This window comes from Dermatophagoides farinae, chromosome 6, assembly GCF_024713945.1.
Source record: "Dermatophagoides farinae isolate YC_2012a chromosome 6, ASM2471394v1, whole genome shotgun sequence".
NCBI lineage: Eukaryota > Metazoa > Arthropoda > Arachnida > Sarcoptiformes > Pyroglyphidae > Dermatophagoides > Dermatophagoides farinae.
This window is the reverse complement of record NC_134682.1, coordinates 4,949,749-4,977,673: the sequence shown is the minus strand read 5'-3', so window position 1 is coordinate 4,977,673 and position 27,925 is coordinate 4,949,749. Positions and strand designations below refer to the sequence as shown.

Below are 27,925 nucleotides of genomic sequence, written 5' to 3'. Positions count from 1 at the left end.
CGAAAGGTAAAACGCAGAAATAAAAGTGTTAAATAAAATAACCCAAATGGTCGATTATGATCATGATCATTTTTTTTCCATTATTTAACACGCTTTTTATCTGGCTTAATCTGCATAATGATCATCCTCATATAAATAAAAAACAGAGATAAACAAAATTGAATGAATCAAATAAAATGATACAAGATCTATCTAGAGATAAAACAAAACAAAAACCACAGCACAGGTTTCTGCATTAGTCATTTTTTGTTCTTCATTACCGGTTTTCGGCGGTTAATGATGATGATTATCATTTTCATTTGCATCATTAATCAAAATTTTTGAAATAAACAAATGGAACAAAAACACCGGTGTGTGTGTATGATAAATCATATGCCATTTCCGGCACGATTTCAAGGAGACCGTTTCAACACAAGGACAAACAAGTACAAAAACAAATATGTTGCTCGTCTATTTCGACATAGTAAAAACATTTCATTTCCATCCATTATTGATCAATGAACCAAATCGATTTCAAAAAAAAAATTAATTCAAATCCATGTTTGAAAAAAGTGACCAACAACAACCACACACATATTGGACAAACAACCAAAAGATAAAAACAACTGATTTATGTCTACTCGATCAATCAGTGAAAAAAAATAACCCAAAATTGATTGCCAGTACAGGTGAATCTAAAAACCCAAAGTGCTCCATAGCCTAATCATCATCAAAAATAACGATGATGATAAAACAAGCCAACAGAAAAAAGGCATTTTTTTATATATTTGTGATGGCCAAAGAACAACAGAAAAATATTCAAACACACAAGAAAATGAGAACAAAAAATTTTCGGTTATTTTGAATTGTATTATTTGATGGCCACAAAAATTTAGCTTGATTTTTCTTTCGCTCTCAATATCGCTTCACCACCGCCAATGACATTTCGTGCTTGGTGGCCATAAATTTTATTTTTATTTTTTTCCAAGCTCTAATTTGCCCAACATAATGTGTGTGTGTGTGTGTGTGTATTTCAATGTTTTAGGTTCGAGATTTTGTTTGGAAAGTTTGAATTTCTGTCTTTATTTTCCTTGTTTTTTTTGGCCGGTGGATTTTGGCTGAAATCAACCATGATGATGATGATGATGATAATGGTCATCATAGTTGTTTGGAAAGTTCAATGCATTTCATTTGTTTGGTTTGACGCTAAATTCATCCAAACACACAGACGATTAGTTATTCTGTTGTTTTTCGAGATTTATGTTTGGGTTACTGCTAACGTTGAAAATAGAGATTTTTTTTGAATATATGGAAATTACCCGGTAACAACAAAAAAGGAAAATTATCGGGCTAGATATCGATGATTATGATGATGATGATGATGATGATGACTATCCATAATAATCATAATCTACATAATGATCATTATTACAATATTTTTCAAAAATATCCCGGTAAATGACCTGGCAATTTGTTCTAGAAAATTTTCCAAAAATATGAAAATTATACAATGCCGGTAATGAATGAATAAAATGTTGTTGGAAATTTATCCATTCATTTGATGATGATGACAATATATAAATGTGACGATTCAATCATCATCATTGACATTTCTGGGGAAAACCTTTGAAATTGCTTTACCGAACAATAAAAAAAAATAAATAATTACCGAAATTATCAAAAAAAGGTGCAGAATATATTACTGTATATAACATTTTATGCAAAAGTATAAAAAAATGACAACCACCACCAATCAACCAACGAAAATGGCAATATTGCAATAATGATGATGATGATGATGATGATGACAAGCGATTTATCATTGAAACAACATAAAAAATGGAAATTTTCTTTTCTCTCTACCATTTACATTATAATGTGTTTGAAAGCAAAAAAAAAAAAAAAAAAAAAAAAGAAACCGATCATCATCATCGTCAACGTCAATAGAAAAGAAATTGATCCAGAAATTAGAATGGAATAGAATCGACACAAAGAAAGCTCGAAAGAATTTAAGCTCATCAACAACAACAAAATGGTTAATGAAAGCCAAGAAAATAAAACTGTCATAACCGGAAGGAAACACATAGACACACACACACACACGATATGGGAAGGAAACACATAAAAAGCAAAAAGTTTGTCGGTTTTTTTTCACTGTTGTTTGTTGCCAACACCCAAAATTGTGATCAGAACAAAAAAAAACCAGAAGAAAATGAGCCGATAAAACAAAAATTTCAGTCACCGGTAAACTATTGGAAAACCAGACACACTTTGATTTTTTCGATATCAAAAGATAATCGATACATTTACATTGTGAATGAAGAGAGCGTATAAAATAATAATGTCTTAATTTGGCCCAAAAGTTTGATGGACAGCTAGCTAAATTCAAACAAAAAAATAATAATTGAATAACAATGGCACAAATTTCAAAATTTGTTTGTTTGCTCACTCACAACACAACAATCATCAATGCGTGAATTATGATGTAACAATTTTGTTCAACTAGAAAAAAAATCTCGAGATAAAACGAAAAAAAAACAAAAACTAACGTCCGATCGACCGACAGGGCATAACGAATTAAATCTGCTTATTTTTCTTTCAAAATCTTTTTTTTTCTGATCAGAAAAACAACAATTTTGTATTAGAAATGAACGAAATAACGAATCCCACCCAATCCATTTCATCGTAAAATGATCGTCATGATCATTATATAATCACATCTTATCCTTGGTGAATAAGTTGTCCATCGTTGTTGTTGTTGTTGTTGTTTTTCAAAAAAATAATGATTCATTCACATACATTGTGATATGATACAAAATAAAAAAAAACAATTACCGTGTATGTGTATGTGTGTGTGTGTGTGATAAACGATGTAGAAGAAAAAAATTGTTTTAGCAATTTTGCAAAGAAAAAAAAACATTAAAATTCCAAATAATCGAATCAAACAGAATGAGAAACGAAACGGAAAATTCTTTGACCATTTCAAACGATAATGTTCATCATCGTCGTACGAATAATCATTCAAGCTTAGATTTGAAAGAAGAATAAAAATTGATTGATTAAACACACAGCCAGGTAAATGGCATGAAACTGGCAACGAACTAAAAAAAAAGAAAAAAGAAAAGAAAATCTAAAAGTTCCTGTTTTTTTCTGTTACAAAATTAGTCATGGCCAATTATTTATTTATTATATACAATCAAATCGAAACAAACAAAGGCCATTACAAATCAAATTTTACGCAATAAATGAATGAGAAACAATACGGTTAAATTTCGATGAAATTATCCGGCAATCAAATCTTGGATTTTTCTTCTTTGAAACATCTCAATTTGAAAGACAAAGTGAAAGATGGCCAATCCTCAATTCTTCAATCCGCCAAATGATTTCCATACACATAAACACCTCTTCCGTTTTGACAAGTTAAATGTCGAAAATTAAGCAAAACAAATTATTCACCAAGCAAAAGAAAAAAAATGTTGAACATTTCACACACACACACACGCAGAGAGATAAATTCAGATCAACATTGTTGATTAAGCTCATCATTCTGAACTAATGAGAAGTATTCATTCAGAACAGAAAAAAGAAAAAAATTTAAAATCCAGATAACACATCTTCGCCATTGACCGATGGTGATTTATTTATTTCTTGCGAAATGAATAAAAAAAAACAAACCAGTCTAATTTGGTCATCATCATCATCATCATTATTCGTCTGTCGTCTTATCAATTCAAATCAAGGGATTAATAACGATTGGCCAGATCAAATTGCAATTTTTCAATTTGAATTTTTTATTTTTTTTTTTTGTTTTTCATCGTTTTTTTTTGCGTCAAAAAAAATCATTTTGATTTATAAACACCTTTTTGTCTACCAAAAAAAAAATCGTTTCTTCGTCTTTTTGTTTTGCATAAAATATACATCATTGATGCATAATGGTGGTGTGAAAAAAAAATTTTTTTGTTTGTATCCATTAATAATAAACACAACGAACGAACATTGCATTTTCATTGACCGGCATTTTTTAATGTTGGTGAATCCATATCATTCATTCATTGTTCACAAACATAGCACCCCATACATATGTATAATCGACATATGAAAATTACCAATTCACGGATTCACGGAATTCACCTATCACCTCTATCATTATGATAATGTTAATGAGATGTGTCGATGATGTTTTCAAGAGATATGTTTTCAAGTATGATTTATATCGATTATTATTATTATCATGAGGATGTTGTTGTTGTTGCTTTTTTCTGAAAAAAAGAATCCAATCTAATAATCTACTTTTCTCATCTCAAAGATAAATAAACAAAGATGAATGAAAACTGATGATGGTGATTAACAAAAACAAAACAAAAAAAATAAAAAAATAATGGATCGAACGAATTTTGTTAAAAATTTTTTTCAAAAAAAAAAATTAAATAAAATTATCATCAGACAAAGTAAATTCTTCAACAATAATGATCTTCATCATCATGAACTAATGAAAAAAAAAATTTTCTTCAAAAAAAAATTGACCAAAACAAAAAAAAATTATTCTACTAGCCGCTTACTTGTGTTGTCGTGTTGTATCATTTTTTATCATCATCATTATCATCATTTGATGTTGATTATCCTTATCCCTTATGATGATGATCATCACCATCATCAAGATTTGTTTTTTTTCTTTTCGGTTTTGTTCGTGGTCATTATCATCATCGTTTCTTTTTATGGATAATCTCTCTCTCTCTCTCTCTCGTTATGCACAACGACACACAAAAAAAATTGTTCATTTCATTCATTCATATTTCAGGCCACATTTCTGTCATTTTGTATAAAAGAAATCAACAACAACAAGAAAAAATAAAAATGCAACCAGAAAAAAATGATTAACGAAACAAAAAAAACATGCATAACATTCAAAAATCATCATTATCATCATAGGCGACGAGTAAAGGCAATGCAAAGAAAAAACAATGAAACAAAGATTTGCAGTAGCAAACAAAAAAGAGACAATAGAAACAAAAGGACAATTTTCATATAGTCGGTTATTATGTAATACATTGATGATCATCATGATGATGATGATGATGATGACAAATACCTAACATACCGACCGAGCAACAACATACGAACCAACCAACAAACAAAATAACAAGCCATTTGGATTAAGAAAAAAAAACTAATTATCTGTTCAACGGGGCAATAACAACAACAAAGCCAATGAAAAAAAAGATTCTAAATCCATCTGGATGATGATGATGATGGTGAATGGTAATTTACCAAAAAAAAGATCTTTAAATCCGATCTGATGTATTATATGTGTGTGAAACAATGAAACAAAATTTGTAATTTTTTTTTGAAAATAACAAAACAATGATTCATTGGACCTAGTGATGATGATGAAACTAATTGTCACAAAAATAATATATGCTAATACCGTGTGTGCGCGTGTATTAGCAGAGATTAGAATTCATACACACACACACACACGCAGAGACAAACAATAGTTTTCTAATGGAATCTACAGATTAGATTCCATTCACTGACAAAAAAAAAGAATCCATGAATATAGTCAATACATTTTTTGCATAATCATTTTTACAAACCAGAAACATTCCTGAAAACTGGTTTTTATTTGAAAAAACAAATGAAACAAAGATTTTCGCCTCTACAAAGACGAATAGAGAAAAGGAATAAAAGACAATTAATGACAGCCAAATATTATACATACGACGAATGAATATATGAATATATGTCATCAAAACCCGGGTATCATCATCATCAACATCAATGGAAAAAATTTCGCAACAAAATGATAAATATCACAAACCAGGGAAAAAATACCGGATGAAAGAAAAAATCATCAGTCGTTCCGTTTTGCCGATATCGTTTATCACAAGATAAGATAATAATATTTTTTTTTTGCTCTTCATTTGTCAAAGAGGAAGAAAACTAGCTTCTAGTATTGTGTGTGACAAAACATTCGGATTTCCAATGTTCATTTTGTGTTGAAATTCGTTTTGCTCATTTTACCGAATCGAATAGAAAGGAATAAAGTGTGTGTGTGTGTGTGTGAGGGGAAGGAAATCCATCAAAGATCTGCACTGTTGTGATCCTAGGGTTATTATATATAACCGGCTTGTAATTTTTTCCTCTCTCTCTCTACATTCTCTGGTTTCTGCCGGCGAAAAAAAAATAAAAATAAAGAACCTCCTGCTGATTTTTGTTCGTTTAGCTTTTTTTTATTTCTTCGCTTCCACCCCAGTAAAAATCATACATCATTTCTGGTGATAATCATTCAACAAACGCAAACAGCTACAAAAACAGTAGCAAATATGAAAATTGGTTTGTTCGTTGGTTGGCTGATGACACCGGGATGCCTCATTCGGGTAATTCATTTTTTTCTGGCTATAATGAAAAAAAATTTCATGATGGTAAATTGACCTAAAGTGAAAAGATTCATCATCATCATCATCATCAAGTTAGGAAAAGCAAAGAAAAATTCAATTTTATTCTAATAAAAAAAAATTGAAAAAAACAAAAGACCATTTTGGGTGACACACGTAGACAAAATGACAAAAATGAAAATGACAAATGGAATTTTATAATTTAGCAATAAAAACAAATACAAACAGATAGAAAGACAAAACTATTATCATCCATGTTTGACCAACAAACCAACCAAGCAAGTAGCGATGATCATCATGTTTTCAGTCTGAAATATACAACATAGACATCATACATTTCATTAGCAACAAAGTATTATTAAAGCCGTAAGGCACAATAAATGAAATGAAAAAAAAAATGAATACATGCCGATGGCCGGTTATTATTATGACTATGATGATGATTATGATTCTTACATAACTAACAAAAAATGAATATAATTCATCCAGGACACCAAAGAAAAAAAGATTGTGATGATGATGATGATCATTATTATTATAACAACATATTCTATACTTGACAAAATAATAATTATAGGGACACGGTCCATCGATCATCATCATCATCATCATCGACATCAATGTAAAGATATTTGTTGTCCACATTACTTATTGCAATGGATATGTGCTATTCATCAAGCCGGTTCCTGTTGTTGTTGTTGTTGTTGTTAATGTTGCTTATAAACAACTAACTAAAACAAAAATGGATTGTTTTAGTTTTTTCTTTCATTTTTTGTTTGCCAATTTCTCAATGCCAATAAGTTTGAATTTTGTTTTGCTGATGATGATTCATATGAGAAAAAAAAGCAAATGGAGGCCGAAAAATATATGAAGGATTAACAAAAAAAACAAATTAATCATAGAATCACTATTGAAATTCAATGATTTTCAATTGGAATCGTCATTATCACTGGTTTTAACCCATCACACATGGTGCAATGCATTCATTCGTTTTAAAATCGTAAAAAATCTCATTTTTTTCTGTATAAATTTTACAATATGATTATTATTAAATACATTACGACTTGTTGATGGATATATTACCAACATAAACACTGAAACAGACAAAGAGAGAGAGAGAGAGAGAGAGACAAAAATCAAGCCAAAAAATGCCATAAAGCAACAAGTGGTGAAAAAAAAAATATATAACAAGATGATAATGGTCATGCCATCATCATAATCACTACTATTGTTTAGGTTGGTTCAACCGAAGAAAAAATTTATTTTATTTTTATTTTTGGTTATGTTTTTTACAACAACAACAAGCACCAAAAGATCCATTATCATTATTCGAGGTTTAGTTTAAAAAAAAAAAAATTTTATGATCATCATCATCGTAGTAATAATCATCATCATGATCAACAAGATGATAATTTCTTTCTTACGAATTGTCCCAAAAATCACAGTTCGCTGTGTGACGAGACAATTTTCAATGGAAATTAAATTTTTTTGTTTTTTTTTTCAACAAACAGCAGAAGGAAAAAAAGACAATAGAAAATTACAATGAAAAACAACAACAAAAAAAATATTAGAAATTATGAAATGTCAACTGGCAACCATTGAATGAGATAGAGAAAAAAATTTCAAGATCAAAAACAACAACAACAAAAAATATGCTAATGATTTAAACACACTTTTTGTTGATGTTCCTGGAAGTAAGTTGTTTTTTTTACTACTATGATTCTATTTCCAAGTTTATTTTCATTTTTACATACTCAAAAACAAATTCATTTCAGGTGATGGATAATAATTGTTCAAGATAATTCTTTTTCTGTTGTTGTTGTTGTTGTTTGTGATGTTAGAATTAAAGTAGTAGCCATAGTGTAAAGCAGCCGGCCGTCAAAAAAAAACATGGAAAAACAAAACAAAATCAACTATGCCCATTGTATACATATCTTGGTGTTGGTAGACATGACGACCGAAAATGGATTTTCAAATCATCTAAATAATGATAGCTAGAAACGCAAAAAACAAATGAATATTTTGTCAAATGAAAAAAAAACAACTACAAGCACATTGATGATCATTGTGACACCTTTTAATTAATGATTTTTTTTCGCTTTTCAAAACACAAAAAAAAAATGTTTTTCGCTTCTGTTCGCATTGTGTGTCCATTACATTTTCTCCATTAACAATTCGCAATCATAAAAAATATAAATCATTATATACCGGTGTGACAGGAGAAAGAGAGAAAGGCTAAAAATATCCAACCATCATCGTCATCATCATCATCATTAAGAATGATTCTGAATTTGATGATGAGAAATTCTTCATCGACCGTCCAAAAACACAGTTTACAAGTTTATGTGTGTGAGTGTGTGTGTGGCCAAATTTTGCATATTCTCTCTCTTTGTAGCGACCACCATCATCCCACACCATTGAATAAATCGACTTTTATTTATTCATCATCATATTTAATAATAATTTTCATTTTCAGTATGCTGCTGCACACACTCAACCACACACACATACACACACACTGACATTCAGTGACATTTGTACAAAAGACATCGAAGGGTGTGTGTGTGTAAAAATGACTAATGATCTTTGATATGAATTTATAATGTTTTTTTTTGGAATTTAAATATGTGAAACAAACACAAAAAAACCGATCCAAATACCTTGGCTTTATAAATTATTTTGAGTGTAGTGGCCATTAGATTAAGAGAATTAGTATTCTTTCAACAAAAACAATACGTTAATCAATAGAAATCGATCAGATTTCCAAACAATTAGGCATCAATCACACACGATACACACTGCTTGCATCGTTCTGAATACACACGAAAAATACATCATTTATCAATATATCGATATCATCGCCAGTCGTCATCACCTCAGATTTCGAACCATATAATAATAATAATAATAATCTCCATCATCATTATTCAATTTTTCCAAAGACACGCGAACAGAAAATGAAAAACCCAAATATCATATTGAAATATAAATTGAAGTATAAATCTTCTTCTGTCGTGATCATCATGGAAACGAAAAAAAGAGAGAGAAAATGATGATCGATAAATAAAAAAATATCTATTATTACATAACCTAACCTTATGCACACATCCTTGAAAGAACAAACTACCACCACCACCACCAACTATTACCAGAAAAAAATACGAAATCAACAAGTGTTGTTGATGTTTTTGTTGTTGTTGTTGTTGGCAGACATAGATTGGCATATTTCAACCATCGATAATCAAAGGTGATGCTTTCTTCTTCTGCTTTTTCATACACCAGTCTAAGCTAGGCTTGGTGGCCATCAATTTTCCATTGCTAATTGGACAAAGACATACACACACAAACAACATAAATCTTTCGCAATAATCAACAAGGTTGTGTTTTTGTTTTTTCTCTAGTTTTTTTTGGATTGAAAAATTTTCTTTTCTTTTTCTTTCTCTTTTTTTTCGCTCACACATTTCAAGATAAATCAATTATAATCTTTATTTATTTAGATTTTCTGACGAAAAAAAGATTTCGATTTATATTGATCAGACTGATCTGATTGTGATGCTGATGATGATGATGATGATGATGATGATGAAGAGATGAAAATTTGTCTATTTCCAAATTCCTTGATTGTCCATGAAATTAGTTCATAAATTTTAATTGAATTTATTTACGTACACACACATACACACAACAGACAGGCGTCGAAAAATACGATCTAAACTGGAACCATTTGACTGAAGAAGAAAAAAGAAAAAAAAGTGACCAATCGATTAAAGTTACTGATGCTAAAGATTGACCGAAAAAAAACAAAACAAAAATTGAAATGCTAATTAATTTGATTCACTCTTTATTCAAACAGCACACAGTGTGTCCACAGAACTCTATACACATATAACCGGATCGGTGAAACTTTTTTTTATGTCATATCATCATCATCAATCGAGTGAATTTCCCCTACAAGTGATGCAAAAAAATTCTTAACCCAATCATCAAATGAGCCAAAAACTTTTTACATCACTGAATCTTGTCCATTGAAATTCATTCATCAATCTTATTTTTTTCAAACAAAAAAAAAATTCTCCCCTTCATCGCGCAAATGATAACGATGACAAAACGAGAATCGTCATAGAAAGAAAGAAAAAAAAACCACAAAAAAAATCAAATAAAATGGAGAAAAAATAATCTTTAAATTTATCGATGAAAAATCGTAAAAAAGGGTAAAAACAAACAACCAAAAAAAGAAAAAAAACAACAAAAAGAATATCAATCTTGACCAATGATGATGAAAAGAAATAAAAAAAAAATTAAGATAAAAAAACAACAACGACAACGAAAATGAAATCATTGGAAGGTCGCTGACATTTTGTTGACGATGATGATCGTTTCGTTTCTTTTTTTTTTATTTGACATTTGGTTCAAAAAATCTTTTCAAATCGAAGCAAAAAAAAACGATAAAATAAAAAAAACGGTTGATTAAGGATTTTGCTTGATAGATGGATTTTTCACCCGGCTTTCATTTAACTCTTTCATTTCGTTTTTTTTTTCTTTTGGAAACAACAAAAAAATTCACGGTTTTCAAAAAAAAAATATTGATAATCAGACCTGCAGTCTGATATCGAATGCAGTGTCAACAAGTTTTTTTTTCTTTCTTTCTTCAAATCAAATAATCATCATCATAAACATCGTCACCCAAAAGTTTTTTTTTTCTTTTTGCCCTCACCACAGGAATCAAGAAAATCTTGTTTCATTAGAAAACAAAAATTGTGAAATAAAAAACGAATCCTTGACGAATTAGTTAATGTTGTCACACAAACACAATGACCAAAATGATGGACATTGGAGACATTTTGAATGGTTGAAAAAATGATTTGAAAAAATCAATCAATTGATCGATATCAAACCAATAAAATTATTGTATTTTCTGCTACAATTTAAGACGTAAAACGAATCAAATCAAATTCGATAACTGCTGCTGATTTCTAAGCTCTCTATCTTTCTCTCTCATCACCAGTTCAATATTTGATTTGGAAATGGAAATTTTCTTCATTTATTTTCGAGGTATACAACAACAACAACTGCGACAAATATTCAATTCGATCAAATAATAAATCAGTTGTGATTCTACTTCATTCTTCTTCATTGGAATAATCATTTTCCATACAAACATATTGTAAACACACATAAACAGGCACTCAGAATTGTGATTGCAAATTTTAATTCTCTTCTAACTCATCCATAAACAAGTAGCCTGGAAATCTTTCACTCTATTTCTCTCGAATTCACAGGACATGATTTAGACATTAATATTATTATATTATTATCAACAACTAGATACGAAATCGAAAAAAAAACAAACATAAATAAATCTTGCCAATTGCAATTTATCCATCTTTCTCGTCACCATTCTCTCCTAGAATAAATCTTTCCAATTTCCATTTCTATTCAATATATGTATAAAACAAAATCAACCTCGAATCAGAATCGATCAATCGATCGAGAGAATAAACTAAAACTAAAGTAAAAAAAAGAACAGATAACAACAAGAGATCAATTCTGAAAATCAAATTCCAAAATCCCGGGAATCCAAACAATAACAACAACAACAACAACAACGGAAAAAAAACGGATGGACATGAAGAAAAACTCATTGTATAAATTAATAATTTATCAATTTGATTTGATGATGTTTATTTGTTCTTCTCTCCTTTTCTTGTTGTTTTGTTTCAAAACAACAACGCGTTCCAAATGTAACCATCGTCATAGAATCGGAAATATTTGTTAGTCTTTTTCAAGCATAATAATCAAATTCAAATTATTCTTTCTGTCTATTTTTTTTTGTATTTGGGATTTGTCATCATCAATTTTGTTGTTGTTCAATTGTTTATTTGTTTTTTTTCGTTGATAGATTGATCTCTTCTGTCTTCTTCGTTGTGAAATCTCTATGTGTGTGCATTTTTTAGCGGCTTGACAAAGAAGAGATTCAACAACACCAACAACAAAAAATCCAATCAAATTTGAAAATCAACCGACGAAACCTAACCGAGTAGGTGTGGTAATCATTTTTTTGAAAAAGAAAAAAAAATCAGCGGATAGGCGTTTCTCAAACAAAACATTTTGGGTAATTTCAATTTCAAATGTAATTTCTTCGATTTGTTCCGGTAACAATCATCAAATACAAGAAATCCATGTGTATGATGATCATCGAATGGATAGAAAAAACCTTGTTGAACTTATTGAACCAAAAACAACACAAAACAAGAAAAAAAATCCCAAAAAACCAGATGATTCATACGCAATTTCCACTCAAAGAAATTAATAAATCAAACATAAGAAAAAAAATCTAAAGAGGCGATTTTGATTCTTTTTTTCTTTTTTCTCAGTCACTGGAAAAAACATCTGAGAAATACAATTTTGAAAGATTTCATCACACAAAATGGATCATAATAATAATAATAATAATGAGCCCAGATCGAAATAAACCAAACCGGATCCTGGACCGGGTCACTACCAATTATCATTGTTGTCGTTACTCGACAATGAAAGGGCGCAATATAATTTCCATTTATCCAAAGTGCCAAAACGACGAATATCAACGGTAATAATGGTAATAATCGACGCTCGAAAGCCATTTAAAAAGGTGCGTTAATTTCAAAAAAAAGAAAGAAAAAAACGAACCAATCAACAGAAATACAAAATCAAAGTGAAGGACAAAAAAAAACAATGGCCACCCATTAAAATAATGTCTGTTCATCATCATCAAAGTGAATCGAAATGAAAAAAAATTGGAAACAATACATTGCCGTGGTATCACGAAAACTTTTCAGCATCGGTAAATGTGTGTGTGTGTGCGTGTAATGAAACATAACGGTTATTATTCCGAAAACTTGATGATGATATTTTTTTCGGCAATTTCAATATGATTCATCAAAGAATGAGAAATGGATTTTTTTTCTTTTTATTTCACCAGTCTACTCTTGGAACAACCAACATGTCAACATCAATCTAGATTCTAAATTCCAGATGAAAATGATGACGATGGAATTGGAAATAAAGTTTTTTTTTTGTCATTTTATTGTGCCTGCAATCACAAAAAAAGAGAGTGAATAAATGAGTGAGAATTGTACAATGACGCCTGATGACAACGAGAGACAGAGAGAGAGAAAGAAAGAAAAAAACTCATCATAATCATTAGATGTTTTAATTGATATTCTCACACACACACAAAACACACATATACAGCGATCAAAAAAGATACTTTTCTCTTTTTTTTCTACATTTGTCACACACACACACACACATACAATGTAATTTTAAACATGAATTCTATGTGTATGTGTGCAAGTGCAAACGTATATGGAAAATAATTTCAGGTCAACACTATTTTTTTTTCTGTTGTTGTGCGTGTAAATTGCTCATTTTTGCACTACATGATGATGATGATGATGAGCGGCAAATTTTTTTTTATTTCATTTCATTTGAACACACATTATGGCCACCACCACCACCACCAACGATAGTTTTACGCTGTGTTTTGTTTTAGTGATGATGAAAGTCATCATCATCATTATCGCTCCACACCCATATATATTTGTGTGATTTGAACACATTCGACAATTGCCTATTGGCTGTTATGTAGTTTTTTTTTACAGAACTAGTGTGTATGTGTGTGTGTTAATAACTGTCAAATCGAATATTTTTTTTTTTGTTTTTTTTTTGAACGTGAACAAAAGAAAACTGCCGTTATTTGTTGTATACACACACAAACACAGGTAAAAAAAGGTGTCATTTTTTTCATTTTGAGAAAAACAAAAAAATAACAGTTTGTCAACACATACACAGTGAAGAAATAGACGAAATGTGGTGAGGAAAAAAAGGTGCATGTGTGTGTGTGTTTAGTTCAAATTCTTGATACAATCATGGTATCAAAATAGAGAGAGAAAATGTCATAACAAATAATAGTGGCAATCTATCTATATATAATATTTATGATATGATGATGATCATGATAATAATCGTAATCATAATGACAATGATGATGATCATGATGACAGTTAACCGCCGGGTGTGTGTATGTGTGATATGATCCTGTTTTAAGTTTATTTGTGTGCATTGTGTATCATGTAACTTGTAATTTTCATTGGGTGTTTTTTTCTGTTTTTTTCTTTCATCAATTTTATGGGCTACCTGTATTGTCATTTATTGTACATTGTGTGTGTTTGTGTGTGTGTGTGTGTGTGACTCGATTATTATTATTATGGCAGTTTGATACAATAAACCTTTGCCAATCGCAATTTTTTATGTAATTTTTATTCATTAAGAATCTATCTATATGGCAATTCATGCAGATATATATTATCATTATATCGATAAAGTGTAATATAATAATAAAGGGAGTGTGTGTGTTGTAATGTTGTTGACGAAGGAAAAAAACAAAACAAAACAAAAAAACAACCGATAAAAGAAAGATAAAGATAGAGTAAAAATCTCAGTAATGATGAAATGAAATGAATATTTATCGATGAAAAAAATGGATAGGGAGCAATCAAATTTTCAGATCAAAAGAAGAGAAAGAGATGAGCAAATCATCATATTTGGCACCTATTAATCATCATTATGAATGAATGAATAAATAAATGGCATCGTGATGATCATCAAAATCAAAAGAAAGAGAAAAAATCCAACTCAAAATCTTATCATTTCAAAAATATGATAATTATCACACACGTTATCATTATCATAAAATTTCAAATATCGATAACAAAAACACACGATTTACATGTGATATTAATGGCCATTAAAGATAATAATGGATAATGGATAAAAAAATATGGAAATTTTTCTTCAAAATAAAAAAAAAATGTATTTTGCATTCACAAGCTATCAAAATGATCGATACAATTTACAATTATTGAATCATTAATAATGAGGAAAATACACCCATCCACCACCATCACAACGTACAATAACAACGACAACAACAACAGGACATACTCGAATTTTAATATTCTAGATAATCAATTTCTTTGGTCCAATTGAACACCAGTAGGGTATGTCACACCATAAATAGACATTGATGTATGAAACAAGTAAAAGAATCAGGGTTTTCATATCAGTAAAAAAAAAAAATATTTTTTCATTCATTCATTTTGATATCACCACCACAACAACCACCAAAAACAACAATAACAACAACAAAAAAACAACTGTGCAATATTCATTATCAAACAAACAAACAGGCAAAACAAGTCAGTCAACAACAAAGAAAAAAAAATACTGGGCGATATTCATTCATGTGTCAACTTGTCAATCATAAATGGTAACAACAACGACAACGAAACCAAACTAAAGAAAATAGGATCTGATTATTTTTTTCTGACTACCACACACACACACACACACTTGAATGAATTTAATGATATCGAAACAAGTAGCAACAACAACGACAATGTCAACATCCTAAAAAAAAGTGTGCAAACTGTGAAACCCCTAAGCACAAGGCTTGGTTTGGTTCCAGCAACAAAACAAAAACCGAAAACGAAAAAAAAACTCTTTCACGTTTATCAAATATCGAAAAAATGTGTATGTGTGGGAGTGAGCAAAAAAGAAAAACAAAACCATTGATAACAACAACAACAACAAAAATGGAACATTTTGATTCAAAAGAATTTTTTTTTATTGTTTTCCATTGAACAAAACCTCGATTTTATAGAAAGAGAATCGAAACGATTCTTTTCTCATTCGCGAAATATAAATTTTCAATCGTCATAATGGAATTTGGTTTTTCGTTACTTTTTTTTCACTAGAAACGATCATCGTTTTCCTATCAAAAATTATTACTTATTGTTTGTAATAGGAATTATTAAAACAAGAGAAAAAAAAATAAACAACAAGCAAAAAACAAAACAAAACAAAGCAAAAAAACATTGGACCCAGAATTTTTTTTTACTGTTTTCCATTTTTTCCAAAGAATTCTTATTCTGGAACACTCGCATACATTTTTACATTTTCTCACTAGCACCAAAAAAAAAAAAAAAAAAAAACTACTGCCAAACTAAATGAAGAAAACAAAAAAAAAAAAAAAAAAAGAAAATACAAAAATGAAATGACACGACAACAAGAAAAACGAGAAATCATTTTATTGTTGTTGTTTTTGTTTGTCTTTTTCACGAACAATGATGAAATGTTCCAGAAAACAACAAATTTCCATCTATTTAACACACACACACACACAGACTCTTATTCAACGCAGCAAATAAAAACAAAAAAAATCTCATAATGGTACCTGTCACCAAAGTGTGTGCGTTGTGTTTGTGAATGTGAATGATGAAAAAATAAAATAAAATAAAAGAAAAACAAATGAAATGAGGAATTGGAATTTACATAAAGTGAAAATTCTATTTTTTCTCGATCTCGCTCGTTTTCTTTCACATTGGTTCCAGAAACAAAATAAAACAAAAAAAACCGAAAAGTGTCAATCAATTCATGTGCATACGATGTGTTGCATCGATGGTTGGACTACAAAACAAATGGATAGCGTGACAAGAATATTTGAAAAATTCATCTCTAGATGTTCAAAAACGGAAAAGAATTATCTGAATTACCAAGCAACAAACAAAACAAAAACAAAAAAAAACTACGGTTGCTGTTGTTGTTCAATCATTATCATCATCATCATTCGTGGACAAGGTCGAATTAATCATTCGATTTCATTGATTGATTGATTGACATATTATTCGAAGGGGCAAAAATCAACGATCATCCTCATCAACTTCTACATTCAGCTCTAAACTGATTCTAAAGAATATTTTCAATGCTTTTATCCATCGATGACACATTATGATTGCCATTAATTTTTTTTTTACTTTTCTCGTTTCACCATATTTCACTTTTTATATTTATTTCAAACCGGAACACACACACTAAAGAAAATTCAACAGAAAAAATGACAAAAATCAATCACACACACACACATACACACAACAAATGGTGACAAAACTATTATTATTTTTACCATCACACCACCACTAATATTTATTGAAATTCAATTGTGTGATCATTATCCAAAAATTATGTGACAAGAATTTTGCTTCATCAGGTAGTAATCATCAAGCAAAACACATAAAATTTGACATTTCTGACATTTTCTCTCTCTCACTTTGGGATGTGTGTTTTGTGTCAATATTTTTTTTATCGATTATAAAACACATGAGAAATAAGACGGTAAAAAAGGAAAAAAAATAATTTTACACCAATCAATCGATTTCATTCGATAATCAATGATTTTCTTCTCGTCTTCCTTTTTCGTCACCGTCATTCTGAACAATTGTTAATAATTCTTTTTTTTTCTTCTTCTTCTTCTTCATCGGTTATAATATGCAGTAGTTTTTTTTCAGTGCAAAAAGTCATCATTTTTTTTGATCGTGATGATCATCATCTTTCTTTATGGAGGAGAAAAAAAACTACCGGATTCTCACGCCGTATATGCTTTAAATTCATATAATAATAATAATAATAATAATAACAATGTCAGAATCATTAGGACCACGATGATGATGAAACCTGATGCGTGTGAAATTTTTTTCTTATTTCTTACTCACTCTCTCTCTAAAGCAAATTTGAAAACATGATCGTTTCCCAATGGAAAAAATGATGATGACGATGATGATGAAGAGGATGATAAAAAATTATTTTTCTGGCCATATTTAATTTAGATTCAATCAGATTTTTTTTTTTCGTTTTTGATGAGAATTATATATATATATAATGATGATGAAATCCGATCATCATCAAACGATCGATCGTATGCTAGTGGTGGTGGTGGTAATGGTGGTGATAATGATTGAAAATTGATAAAAAAAATAATCAAAGAAAATCGTAACAAGAGAAAGGAACCACACACAAGTACAAATTTTTTTCTCTGTTTGGTAATTTGAGCCGGTCATACAAACAACAACAACAACGAAAATAACCGAGCGGCTGATTGAAAAATAAGTACAAATAACAGTTAATAATTGTGTATGTGTGTAATTGAATCAATCAATAATTTTTTTCTTTTTGATTAGATTTTCTTGTTTGTCTCTGCAGAGTGAAGAGGAAAGAAAGAAATTTTTTTTCCCGTTATATTTCAAATCAGATTTGTCATCGGATCATCATTAATATCGGATATTATATGAATTTAATAGCTAAATAACAGCTTAGCTGATTTACAGCCTAGCTGGAAGCAAATTCGTAATGATAAATCATTGCTTTCCCATGGACAAACAAGGATTTTTTTTTCATCTTTGAAAATGATCAATTGAACCAATTTTTTTTCGGTTTGACTAATTTCTTAATTATGCCAAACAACAACGAAACAGAACAAAACACAATCATTATCATTGATGATCAATGAAAATGTTTAAATTTTAAACAAGAAAAATATTTGAAAATGGTTATTTAATGATTATATTCAAAACGAGAAAAAAAATACACTCAATTTTCGAAGAAAATATTATTAATTGATTTGAATGAAAATGAAATACAGAAATTTTTTTGTTTCTTTTGCCTCATTCATAATGGACGATTTTTAATGATTTTCATTGTAATTTCAATGTCATCATCATCATCATCAACGATTAGCTGGGATTTTTTTTCAGCCAAGAATGGCTATTATTAAATTATTATAAAACTTTGCTTTTTTTTCTTTCTTCTGGCCAATTGATCGTCATCATCATCTGCATGTTGCAAATGATCATGATGATGATCAAAACCAGAATGAAACAACTCATCATCATCATCACATCAAATCAGTAGTCATTATTACTTTTTGTATAAAGAAATTGAAATCATCATCAAATCGAATGATGGAAAAATTATGTTGAATCAACATGGATAGAATGGTCGAAAATTTTTTTGCATCACCCAACAATAATACATCAACAACAGATGTTTTGTTTCATTTTCAAAAAAAATTTTTTCTTCATCACTAATTTCTTTGAATTGAATAATTTTTTTTTGTTCTTGATTGAACAAATTGGATAATTGATCATTCAATTTAATTTAATATCATTATCATCATCATCGTCATCGTCAAAAGCGGCAATTTTATTTAATTCAAAAAATGGAAAAAAATTGATGATTATGATAATAATAGACCATCGCTTCGAAGAAAAAATACCATATCGGGTCATCATCCATACCATAATTACCAAACAAACAATTTTCATGTATGTCACTGGCCCTTGATTAAATCTGCTGCTGCTGCCAAAAATAACATGAACGAATTAATCCAAAACAAAGTGGATCACAAAGACATCAAAAAAAAAAAAAATTTTATTTCAAAAACGTGCCCGCCAAAAAAAACAAAGTGATGATAGACATCTAATGATTAATTCTTTTTAGATCTCATTACGGCTTTATCATTATTATCCATCATCAAAATGGCCAAATGATAATCGGCTTGGTTCGTTTGTAAAAAAAGCAAACACGCTACACAAACATTGTATCATTATCCGATTATGGTTCATTATTACCCGATTGCTTATCGTCGAAAAGATTATTTCATTTCATTTCGGTTAAAAAAAATAGTTTCATTTTTGTTGTTGTTGTCTTTGCCAATGTGTACAGAAAAAAACAGTATTCGAATTATCAGTATTGAAATGATGAAAAAAAATGAAAAAATGAAACTCAATCAGTGATGTGGTGATGGTATTGGATTTGATTCGATTCAAAAAAAAAAATAAATTCGTGACCAAGACATTTGAAAAACTACTAAAAAGAATGAATGGCCACATCCCTCTATGGGGCAATTATTATAATTTTTTTTTGTTTGAAAAAAATTTGAAAATTTCAAAACAAATTATCAATCTAATCTAATTTGTAGATAATTTTCTGGTAAAACACAACTCACACACAGAGAGAATGAAATCAAAATTCATTGATCCAGTAAAATAAATATATCGATTGGCGATAATAATAATAATACGTCCATCACATTGCCACATGTGGAAAAAAATTATCAAAAAATTTTTTTTTTGAAAAAACAAAAAATTCACAAATTTACACTGGCCATATGATCATCATCATTATCGTCATCAAGAGATTGTGTTAAGAAAAAAAAAATCGTGCCACAAAATCTAATCGAACCAAACAACGAACATCGAATCAAATCTCAAACTTGTGATCAAATGAAAAAAAGTGGTCAATTATCATCATCATCATTTTGTTGTCGATTTATCGCCAATAATAATAATTACAACAGCAACAATAATGATGATCATCAAGATCAATGATCATAATCAATATGATGTGTGTGTGTGTGTCGAGATGGATAATAAGTGATGATAAGTGGTGATGCCGGTAATTTATTATATTACCGGATTATATATTTGTATCAATAATAATAATAATGAAGATAATTGGTGTCTCGCTTTCTCTCTTTCTCTAGAGTCTAGATAAATTGCTCGATAAAATACCCGAAAACCTGTATAGAATGTTTTGCTTGTGGTCACGACATACACGAATTTTTCGCTTTCTTATTTCATATTCTTTTTTTTCATTGGGAGCAATAAATCAAAAATGATGATGATGATGATGAGTCATCATCAAGCAAAAAAAAGCAGAGATACATAAAAGTCAAGTGCAAAATCATCAACAACATAATGGCCGGACAATAATTTTGTTCAAGTCAGACAAAACATTAGGCTTTTTTTCTGGTGATACAGATTTGAAATGTAAAACAGAGAAAACGAAAAGATTTCAACACCTACCTTTGTCGTTGTCGATGCCAATGCCGATGATGATGATCCTGGAGTTAAGTTGCTGTTGTTGGTCAAAATTGTTGTTGTTGCTATTGCTGTTGAAACACTTGTTGTTGGAACACTTGTTGAAACACTATTTGTCAATGTTAATGATGAATGTTGTTGTTGTTGTTGTTGTCGCTGTTTTTTCAAATCAACACTACCATCAGCAATATCAATTTCCATGTCAATATCAATTCCTTCATCATCAATAACTGGATTTTCATTAGAATTATTATCAGTAACAGACACTGGCGAAGTTGTTGATGATAATGATTGTTTATCAGTTTTCATTGATGCAACAATCACTGGAACATGTGCATCAACAACAATCACACCATTCGATGATGCAGATGATGCGGATACAGATGATGTGGAAGATGTTGTAGATTCTGGTGATTTAGGTGATGATGTTTTATTATCGCCATTCAATTCATGATTAATTAGATTGATTGCAGAAAAAATTTGCTCTTTTGGCAATACAGAATCATTGATAGATGATGAAACATTAGCGGAAGCAATGGGTGTTATTGTTGACGAAGCGGCTGCAGCAGCAGCCGCTGCTGCTGCTAGTCCACTTGCAGTCACCAATGCCTGTTGTAATTCATTGGACCAAATTGATTGATTTAATTGATGATACAGTTGTTGATAACGATGATAAAAATATGGTGATATTGAATTCATATCGATTCCATTGATTAAATTAGTTGGATTAGCTGTTACAACAGCAGCAGAAGCCGGATGAGGTGGTGGTGGTGGCGGTATAATTAGTTTCGATGAAGAAAATGGTAATGATGTAGCCGAGGTGTTGGTGGTGGCGGTGGCACTAATCGTATTAGCTGTTGTAGGTGATACCAAGGCATGATGATGATATGCTTGCGCCTGATGATGAAATGGCGATAATGAAACCGAATGTGAATGATTGCCATCCATAATTGATGATGTTCCATTTATGATTGATCCACCTGCCGCTATGGTTGTTATTCCGGTATTATCCTTTGTTGTGGTTGCCATCGTTGTGATACAAGAATTTATAGCAGCCAAAATATCCGATGATAAATTGTCATCTTTTTCGTTTGAAAAATCACTATTTTCAGAACAATTATCATTGCCATTTGATGATTTAAATGGTGTTTGAATTATTATCGAATCATTCGATGATTTCGGGATATCATTTGTATTGATAATTTCTGCTTCTTCATCGTCATTGTCATCATTTGTTTTACATGTCAACGCGGTAGTAGCGACAGTAATTTTACTATTTGCACTTGACGTTGTCGTTGGCAATGATGTGGTCGATGTTGATGTCGATGTTGTAGTGGTCGAGTTACCAAAATGAGAATCTAAAAAAAAGAACAATCAATAAATTAAAAAGTGTAATGGTCATAGAAAAAATTAAAGGAAAAAATCTGATTGATACGTGCTCTTGATCAATCATCACCGATTTAATGCAATTGATCATAATTATCGTGATTGATGCAACATCTACATTCATCTTTTGACTCTTTGTTGCTATGGGAGCCTTCGCCATAATGAAAATGGACAAAATAAACGAATTTTTTTTCTAGAAAAAAAATAATTAACATCCTAATTATCATAAACACAGACATCAAAATGGAAAAAAAATCCTTTTTCGTTTCATCTAGCTCAAGTTTTTTTTTCTCATCATTTGAATTATTCATTTGTAAATATTCACTCTCACAAAGAGACACACAAAAGAATACTATTAACAGAATTATCAGTTGAAAAACTAGTAGTTTGATTAATTTGCTTCCGGCTTTTATTACCATCATCGCTGTTATGGGGTATTCAAACAAAAAACAGAAAAAAAATTCCGGCCACGATGCTGTATATTGGCTAATAACACACGAGCAGGTGTATCATTAAGCATTAAGCATTTGATTTGTGAAGAGCGAAAAAAACCGCTTTTTTATCTATCCGCATCAATTAAGCTAGAAATTTTTTTTCCTTTTTTTTATTCCTACCAAATCTCATTTCCGTTTAGAGGCATATAATTTTTGTTTTCTAATTCACATTCGTACAATAACAATAAAAAAAAGGGAAAAAAGTGATGCCGGATGATAATTTTGTATGTGTGACAACGTTATGAAAATTCATTGAATGAATGAATGCAAAATGAACACACCAATCATCGATTCATTGATGCGAATAACCTCATGAACACGAAATACACCCAGCAGAATGATAATTCATTACAGTTACAAACTAACTAATTTGTATCTGAACATCATCATCATTTTTTCGGCCAACAAAACAGGTGTTCACCACAATAATTCCAGTAGTTTTTTTCAAAACACAATATCCATCATCATCATAAGCATCTCTTTAATAACACTTTTTCACTCTTCTTGTTGTTATAGGTTGAAAATCATCGAAATAAAAATTGGCCAGAATGTTTCTCTTTCTCTTTGGTTATATCATTCATTTAGTGGTTCCCATTTATTTTTGGTTGTGGTGGAAATATTAAAATACAATGGCATCTTATTGTGTTGTTGTCGATTGGTTGTTTGGATACAACAGAAATTGGGCAAGCAAACATACACACACATACACACACACGCAAAGAAGAAGAAAAAGAAAGAAACCGGCGTCAAGAAATCAAATAAAAAGCGAAAGAGAGAAAAACAGGCCTACTAAACAACAACCAAATAGTTTAGAGTTCAATTGATGATGTTGAAGAAGAATATATAATGATGATATGATATAAAATGCCGGCAAAAAACCCAGACATCAATCGACCAACCAAACCGAACAAAAAAACGGGAAAAAAATTCGGCTAAAATTTTTTCACGGCTGTGTGTTTTTCGGCCAATTCAAATTGTGTGTGTGTGTGTGTGTGTGTGTGTGTTTGTGTGAATAAAGAAGAAGAAGAAGCAATGGAAAATTTGGAAAATCTCGAGGGTGGAGCCATTTTTATATTGGGAGCCTCCTTTTGCATCTTTTTTTTCTCTCATTCATTCACTAACTATTTTGAGACTTTCTAACTAACGAGTCTCTAACACACACACACAAACAAAAAACATAAATGGAGAATCATCATTTTAGCAAAAAAAAAAGAAAAGAAAAGAGAAAAATATAGCGCCCAATGTCCAGTGATTTCAATGGGGAAAAAATTAATTTTAAAACAAACAAAAATATTACTTACAAAGATAACGTTTTGCAGCAGCGGTTGACATTATTCATTTAGATTTTCAACTTTTTTTTTTGATTAATCGATCGATTCGTTTGATGTATGTAAAATATATGGAAGAAAAAACATTACGGAAATTAAACTTAAATCGTTGGTGTTGTGGTCGTTTTTGTGAAACACATGGTCATTTAATCATCAACAACATCACTTTGTGTATCATTGAAAGTCGGCAGTATACTAAAAAAAACGATGACAAAGTAGCAGAAAATCAATTTTCAATGATTATTAATACTACTTTTTTGATTCATTTACCCTCATCATTATCATCGTCAACATCATTGGATTTTTATGCGTAGGAATAAAACGAACAAAGTGGTCGATGTAAAGATAGAAATAAAAAAAATTTACCGGAAAATAGATAATGAATTGCCACAAAGTATAAACATTTATGTGAATGAATAAATTCTTCGCCGACAACAACAACAACAACCACCACCTACAAGAATCAAGAAAAGTTAAAAACTGAAATTGAAACCCAAAACCGGGTTTTTGTTTTTTTTTTCGAATACGCCAACACACAACCACGGTTGTTTGACGAAAACACTTTGTCTGTTTTTGCGAGTATGTAATAATCAATTTAATCTTTTGCTAAATTAATGAATGATGACGATGATGATGATGATGAATAAGTGCGCGCACCCAGTGTTTATAATATCCACACACACACACACACCCATCAAAACCACTAAAATATTATCGCGAATAGTGTGGGTGTGTTGAATGCCACAATGGTGATGCTACTTGATGAATGAATTCGTAATTGAAAAAAATTAATCAAGAAAAAAAAACGCACCACTAGAGATGTGATGAATATTGATGATGATGACCCATGTCACACCCTAGTAAATGAAAAAAAAATGTGGATGCGGATGTGTGAATTAAATGGAAATTTTTTTCAGTGACAAATATTCATTGCAGGTGAAAGCAGAAAAAAAAATAATACCGTCGATGGAAATTCAAATGTTTTTTTCCTGGAATTCATTGTCATTTATTTTGTGTCATTTTGAAAATGGATTTCTTAATTAGATAATGTTTTTCGTTGTGTCTATTTCTACACAAAAAGATTAAGAAATGTAGAAATTGATTTCATTTCATCTGGGAAATGTTGTTTTTGTTGGATGAAGAAAAAAAATTTTTTTGTTTTCACAAGATTTTTTTCCTGTCGTTTCGTGAAAATGCATTTTTCGGCGGAAGAATTCCTATGGATGATGGTGATTGCGGTGATCATGGTTTTTGATTCTTCAGACTAGATTTGTTTGGTGGTAATGTTGTTTGATCGGTCGGTCGGTAATTAGCTGGCTCGGTTTTAGTTGTGAAATGCAACAATCACAACAACGACAACATTTCCCTGATGGATCAAGAAGTTGTTTTCTATGTCATCATGTGTTCATTATGTTCAACTCTTTGTGATGACACACAAATTGGTTAATGGATAATGGTGATGATGGTGGTGGTGGGTTGTAGAAAAAGAATCAAAATCAAAATAAATGATGGCATTTTGGATGTGTTAGCAGAGTTAGGTGGTTTTTCACAGAATTTCAAACAAAAAAAAAACAACTTCTGGTGGATTACTGCAAATGTTGCTGCTGATGAGAATGACTAGACGAACGAGAAAAAAAATTTTTCCGCCAAAAAAATTGCACACAAAACAAACATACAGACACACAAGCAAAAACAGAATTGGAAAAATTTTCAAATCAAATCAAATCAATCAATTCGTAAAATTTTTTAAGAAAAAACTACCCATACGATACGGATGCAAGAAAATCAAACTAAAAATCACCAACTGCTTTTTGTTTCGTACGAACATTACGAGAATGAATCAATGAATGAATGTGAAACACACAAAAAAAAGAGAGAATCATCACGAAAAGCGACGACGACTTATGCAACCACACAAGACAATAAACATCATCGTTGTAACACTCGTATGAACCACTAGCAATTGGGAAAATGATTGCTAGTAGCATAGCATAACTAAAAGGTATGGAATGGATTTGAAAAAAACCAGTTTTTTGCGCGCGTAATTGCAGTAGCTCTCACCGTTCACAATACTTTTTTCTTTTATCAACTACTGGAACAGGGGGTAAGAATGAACAAAAAAAAAAATGTTTGATAGAAAAGGTGGAGCTTTACCCGGCTGCGCTATTCTTTGCCGACAACGCGATGGACACACAGTCGCAAAACAGAATTCAAAAAAAAAAATCAGAACCGGCAAACTTTTGCTGCTGCTGCTGCTGCTGCTTTTGGTTGCAGCATCATTTTATCTAGGGACGCATGAACAATAAGATGGCTTCTTTCTGGTTTTATTTTTCGGGTACAAATATTTTTTCCGGACTTTTTTATCATCATTACATAGACGACCGACCGATCCGGTAGTCCGGTAAATGAATTTTTTTTATACGGTATTATTCTGATTCGGTTCCATGATGAATCGTGTGTGTTTGTGTGAACCACTACCACTGCTTACTACTTTGGAGAATGAGAATAAAATTGCAGCAACCAACCACCACTAATACAACAATACACAATGCCACTGCCAAAGGGACCTTGTGGATTCTTTTCATCTCTAATTTTGGGCGCCATTTGGAAATTCTGTAAACACAGAAAGAAACTATGTTGCACATACATACACACACACACACAGGATCATTGAATTTTTATACAGAATATCAAGAGAATCGTCCAGTTCGACCGAAACGGTCGTACAGATCAGTCGATAGGATTCAGTACATTCGTTTATTTCGTTAATTTCATCATTTCAGTTCAGTTCAACTAAACAACTACTAAGGAAAATCTATTGAGAATTTCGTTTCTTATTTTCATTTCATTTCATTTCTTCGAATCTTTCTTCGTCTTTTTTTTTCTTAAGGATCTTTACTGTGATCACTAAATCGTTCAAATGTAATATAATGGGCGGAGATTGATTCATTGATTTTGATCAGATCAAGAGACCAGAATAAAGGCGGCCCTTATTATATAATACGTATTATCATTGCTCATGGACAAAGCGAGTGTCTGGATTTGTATGTATGTAATAGCAATGAATGAAATGGGAAAATTTTCAAAATTTAAGAAAGAATTAATGAAACTCAATATTCCAGAATTTTCATTTCCGATTCTTGTTCAACAAAAGAGAAAACAAAAAAAACAAGGTCCCATTTTGTTGAAAAAATTATTTTCAAATTCCTTTTGTTTATTTCAAATGAACCATATTTTTTTAAACACTAAAAACCGGATATGAAATGAAAAAATGAAATAAACAAATAGGAAATAGACACAAACATTCCAATACCAAATTACCTTGTGTGTCAATCATGTCAATCAAACAAAACATTTTCAAATTCAAATTGAATTTTTTCATTTTGGGAAAAGGGAAATTTAATTTGAAAAAAAGAATTTTTTTTCTGGATAAAAAAAAACATAAACATTTCACCCGAATAATAAACGAAACGAGAGATTAATTCCGAATTGATGGAATTGAAATTAAAAATGAAAAGAAAATGAATTTCAATTCAAAAACATGTGAAACGTTCTTATCGAATGCCAATATTTGCATTTGAATCATC

General features: G+C 30.4%; 1 protein-coding gene across 1 annotated transcript in view; it reads right to left on the bottom strand.

Annotated features, from left to right (window-relative positions):
- LOC124493795 (uncharacterized) overlaps window positions 1–26,158 on the bottom strand; it is a 132,115-nt gene extending 105,957 nt beyond the window's left edge. Inside the window, exons 1-3 of the mRNA XM_075732166.1 lie at window positions 24,609–26,158; window positions 24,312–24,533; window positions 21,116–22,488 (exon numbers count right to left, since the gene is read on the bottom strand). Coding sequence (XP_075588281.1) covers window positions 21,116–22,488; window positions 24,312–24,342 — 1,404 coding nt within the window. The 5' untranslated portion in view covers window positions 24,343–24,533; window positions 24,609–26,158. The remainder of the gene's footprint in view (window positions 1–21,115; window positions 22,489–24,311; window positions 24,534–24,608) is intronic.
- Between the last annotated feature and the right edge of the window lie 1,767 nt (window positions 26,159–27,925).